The 4,206-nt window shown below is 39.4% G+C and overlaps 1 protein-coding gene across 1 annotated transcript in view; it reads left to right on the forward strand.

Moving 5' to 3' along the window:
* The first annotated feature begins 254 nt into the window (after positions 1-254).
* Positions 255-4,206, forward strand: part of ZCCHC10 (zinc finger CCHC-type containing 10) — an 11,944-nt gene continuing 7,992 nt past the window's right edge. The window contains exons 1-2 of the mRNA XM_035902689.1: positions 255-330; positions 3,015-3,195. Of these exons, the coding sequence (XP_035758582.1) occupies positions 255-330; positions 3,015-3,195 (257 nt within the window). The remainder of the gene's footprint in view (positions 331-3,014; positions 3,196-4,206) is intronic.

Raw genomic sequence — 4,206 nt, forward strand, 5'->3', positions numbered from 1 at the left:
AGCCGTGGGTTTGCGGCGCCTTCTGAGGGCCCGGAGCTCCCTCCTCGCAGGCGCTCCCCGTCCTGGGCGGAGTGCTGCCGGTCTGTAAGGAACCCGCCGCGAAAGGCGGCCGCCGTGACCCGCTCAGTGCCCTCCGTGCCGGGAAACGATGGGCACGACAGCGGGGTTGTGGAGCGGGAGAGGACGCCCGCAAACTTTTGCTGTTGAGGGTAGTTAGCAGCGTTTTGGGAAAAGGCGACCTTGCAGGTGTCGGCATGCCGTGGTTCTCAGTGAAGTGTGTAAAATCCTGTGACGCGGGTGTTCGCCGATCTCCATTGCAGAATTTCAACGGTCAGATTAAGAAAAACATAAGTTCTGGGTTTATGCTATGATACATTTATGGAACTGTAAAAGAGAAGGAAAAGAAAAAAAAAAAAAAAGAAAGCAACCTTTGCTCAGATATGGACATTGCATTGAAGTGATTCTCTCAATACCAAAGGAATCTGATTACCAAACACTGAAATGAGGAAAAGCCAACATTTTTGCTTGTTTACGTTAAGTCCAGCAAATTTCTCTGTTCCACTCTCATGTATTCCTTGTGTTGGCTTTTTGTTTATTTGTTGGTTTGGATTTTTTTTCTTCCTTGGAATAATTTATTTCTTGTGTTTCAGTTTTTGGAGTGTGTTTGGTTTTTATTGTCTGATCATAAGAGTTGGAATAGAATATGGATGACTTCTGCATTCCCTTTCCTTTTTTATTGTTAATTTCTTTCCTCTTTTTCCGATGAAAAGTAACTTGGAATTTCAAAGTACTTATGGAACAGTTGTTCTTCTAAGTTGCTATTTTATTATGAGCCAAGGAATGGTTTCTTACATTTCTTGTTATGACTTCTCTGTGCTTGACGGGTCTTTGCTGAATTGTACATCTGCCAGCCTTTGCTTCTAGGTTGTGGTCATTGATCCCTGTGAAAAGTTTACTTCAGTCTCTTGCTTTTCATTAGAGTTAAAACTTGCTAGTACTGATATGGTATTTATAGATATGTAGTTGTTGAGCTATTTTGATCTGTTTTGCTAGTAATTACTTACGTTGCCTGAGCTTATCGTATTATCTTGCATAGAATTGTCTGCCCTGGTCGTGAGAGTAGTACTAAGCCCCTGGAAATACTGAGCTCTATTGCTGTTGCTTTAAACTTCCATTCTGTTCCTGGGAAGACAGGTCTGGACTAGTCTTAAGACAGAAGAACATTCACTTTTTGGGGTTTGTATGCTGATGAAGAGGAGGGAGTATCATCATTCTGCTTATATGTAACTCTTGTGGCAGAGCCAGAAGTCCAAGGCAAGACGAAGCAAACCGTTCAAAGACATTGGGGTTTTTTGTGTGTTACTAATGGTCAAGTTGGAGTTAATGGTGCAGCATAGGTTGCAAGTCAAATTAGTTTTCTAGTGCTGATTTAGATTAGTATTTCTAAGGCTAGATTATGAAGCCAAATACACTTTGCATTGAAAAAGCAATGGATGTTCAGAACAAGATTCCCTTCAAGCTACATCAGAACTGTCACAAAAGGTGAAGGCTAGAGTTGAAAGAGAAGCAATTCACACCTTGCCTTGAAAAGCTGCAACTCCTGAGAGAAAGGTGCTCACTACAGGTCTGTCATTTCATGCTTTCTAAATACTAAATGAACAGTCTAGGAGCCTCCTCCTAGTTAAGACAGGGCTGTTATTTTCAGGTAGTGTAGGTGGGCTGGCCGGCCTTGAAAAATTAGTATTTTGGCATTTGGAAAAAATGATAAAGGTGGAAATCAGTTACAGCAGTTGCAGTGAACTGTATGGGAGCTCCAAAGTCCTGATTTCAGTCCTGGCTCTAAAACTAATTTGTGATTCTGACCTTAAGTGAGTCACTTGACCACTGTATGAGTTCCCCTGTTTGTAAAGGAGGAGGGTGTCTGTGAGAAGATAGCAAAACAGCTTTTGCAAAGCTTCAGAACAGTGGAGTAAGAGCTAGAATATGAAAATGCATGTTTTCTCCCTTAACTGGCTTCTAAAAATGATCAGAGGATTTTATCACGGTGTGAAAACTGAAATGTGGATGTAAAACCCTCACTAAATACTTCAGGTATCTGGATGGCACAGAGCAGTAAGTGAAGTCCTGCTTGATTTGCATTGCACAGTGAGCGAGAATCTGACTGGTCTTATGAGAAACCTTCTGCCAGCCTTTAATGAATCGTAGTAAATTCAAAGCTACAACTACAATCATCTCTGTTTTACTTGCTCAGAATCCTAGGCTGTCTGTGAGAATTTGGCGGTTTGGTACTTGTGTTAAATTCTAGGATTTGGAAATGAAGCTGCCTGCTTTTTTCTAGCAGTATTCCAAACCATAGTATCAATTACTTATCTGAAGCGAGCTAGAACCATGTGCGATTATTGGATCATAACAATTTGTATGCAGCGTAATCATTCCCAATAACAGTTGCACAATTTTAATCTCTTTATGCTAAAAGCTGTGCCAGTTAGGTTGATCAAAATGTGATTTTGGTGGTAGGATTAATCTTTGGTCACCGACAGAGAATGATCCTAGTAGTATTTTTCAAAATGTTTAAGTTGTTTACAGTATCTGAAGGGGGTGGGAAATTATGGAATCTTAAGAGTGGGGGAAGACTGCAAGGTAGGTGAACCAGCAGCTAGTATAAAACCAAAAGTGAAATTCGGGCGCATTTGATGAGTGTGGTGACAGTTCATGTCAGTAGTTAAGCACTTGCTACTTTAGCAGAAGATGACTTAAGCTGAAGCTCTGGAATAGACCAAAAGCCTCTTTGTTCTCTTTCATGAATAGTTGATATGAGAATGTTTTAATAAATGGAAATGTATTTGCCTGAATTCTGTTACTGTTCTTGTCCTGATTTAAGATGTATAATTGCTAAAGCACCCATGGATGTCAGTCTGCTTTAATCATAACTACATATGCTGTTAAGAATCTGTCTGATTAAAAAAAAAAATTTTTTTTAGTAGGTAGAACAGACTTGGAATCAGTCTCTTAAGCATTTCTGCATTTTTATAGGGAGGCAAACAAGCAGCATGTAAGATGTCAAAAATGTTTAGAGTTTGGACATTGGACGTATGAATGTACAGGGAAGAGAAAATACCTGCATAGACCTTCGAGGACAGCTCAATTAGCAAAAATTCTTAAAGAAAAAGAAAAGCAACTATTACTGCAACAAAGGTAAGATTGATGGAATGAAAATGTCTAGTTTATTAATGAAAAGGTAGTTTTGTATGTGGGTGGGAAAGATGGTGTTCTAGACCATTCGCTGTCATCTTTTCTTCCAGACAGTGTGATGCTTGCTTAATATCGGAGCTGTTTTGCATGTTAGGTGGAATATGTACCTTCCAGTCCCAAACATTAAAATGTTGTTCATTAACACCTGCTCATGTGAAATACACTTAAAACTTTTTTTGGCCTGTCTGAAACAAAAAAAGTTCACTAAGCTAATGTTAAAATAGTTGGAGCCTTTTTTGTAACGGAATACTGTTTCCCGAATTCCTTGGTTACTTGGTTTCATATGTTGATATGCTAGTACAAGCAGGTTGGTGTCAAGATTGTAAATGTATTTATAACAATGAAGCAGTTCTTTCACTTCTGTTTAGGTTTGCTCTTAGACTGTACAGTTAAAACCTGGTCTTCTGGATGGGACCTGACAGCAGATCTGTGCCAGCACAGCTCCTGTATATTGCTCATTATGAGCTGTAACAATTAAGCAGGTGAATGAGAGTTGGATTATCAGGTGTTTTTAACTCTCAAGCATAAAATAAAAACATCTCTCTGAATTGTATAATTATTTCCCTTTTGACATTTGAGAAAGTGAAAGATACCTGCAACTAAACAGAAAAATCAAAGCAAAATTCTATATTTGTGTAATATGATTTCCTTTCCACTTTGCTCTGAGTAGACTTTAATGCTTTCCCCAAGTTTAATAATTGTTTTAACAAGCAGCTCCTGCTGAGGACAAAGTGAAAAATAATGTGGTAGGTTAGTTTTCCATTAAATTCCTATGTACCTAGTTATGGTAGGTGAAGAGTTGTTGCCTCAGCCCCGCTGAGAGACAATATCATTTACAGCCATTGCAGCTAAAATTGTTGTGGATTTGGAAACATAGCCTCTGCTGCTGCCACTTGCAGCTCAGTATGTTGGCTGTAGGTCATTACTGCTGCCAGGATGTGAGTTATGGAAGAG

Source organism: Egretta garzetta, unplaced genomic scaffold (genome assembly GCF_000687185.1).
Source record: "Egretta garzetta isolate BGI_Z169 unplaced genomic scaffold, ASM68718v1 scaffold1, whole genome shotgun sequence".
NCBI classification, from domain to species: domain Eukaryota; kingdom Metazoa; phylum Chordata; class Aves; order Pelecaniformes; family Ardeidae; genus Egretta; species Egretta garzetta.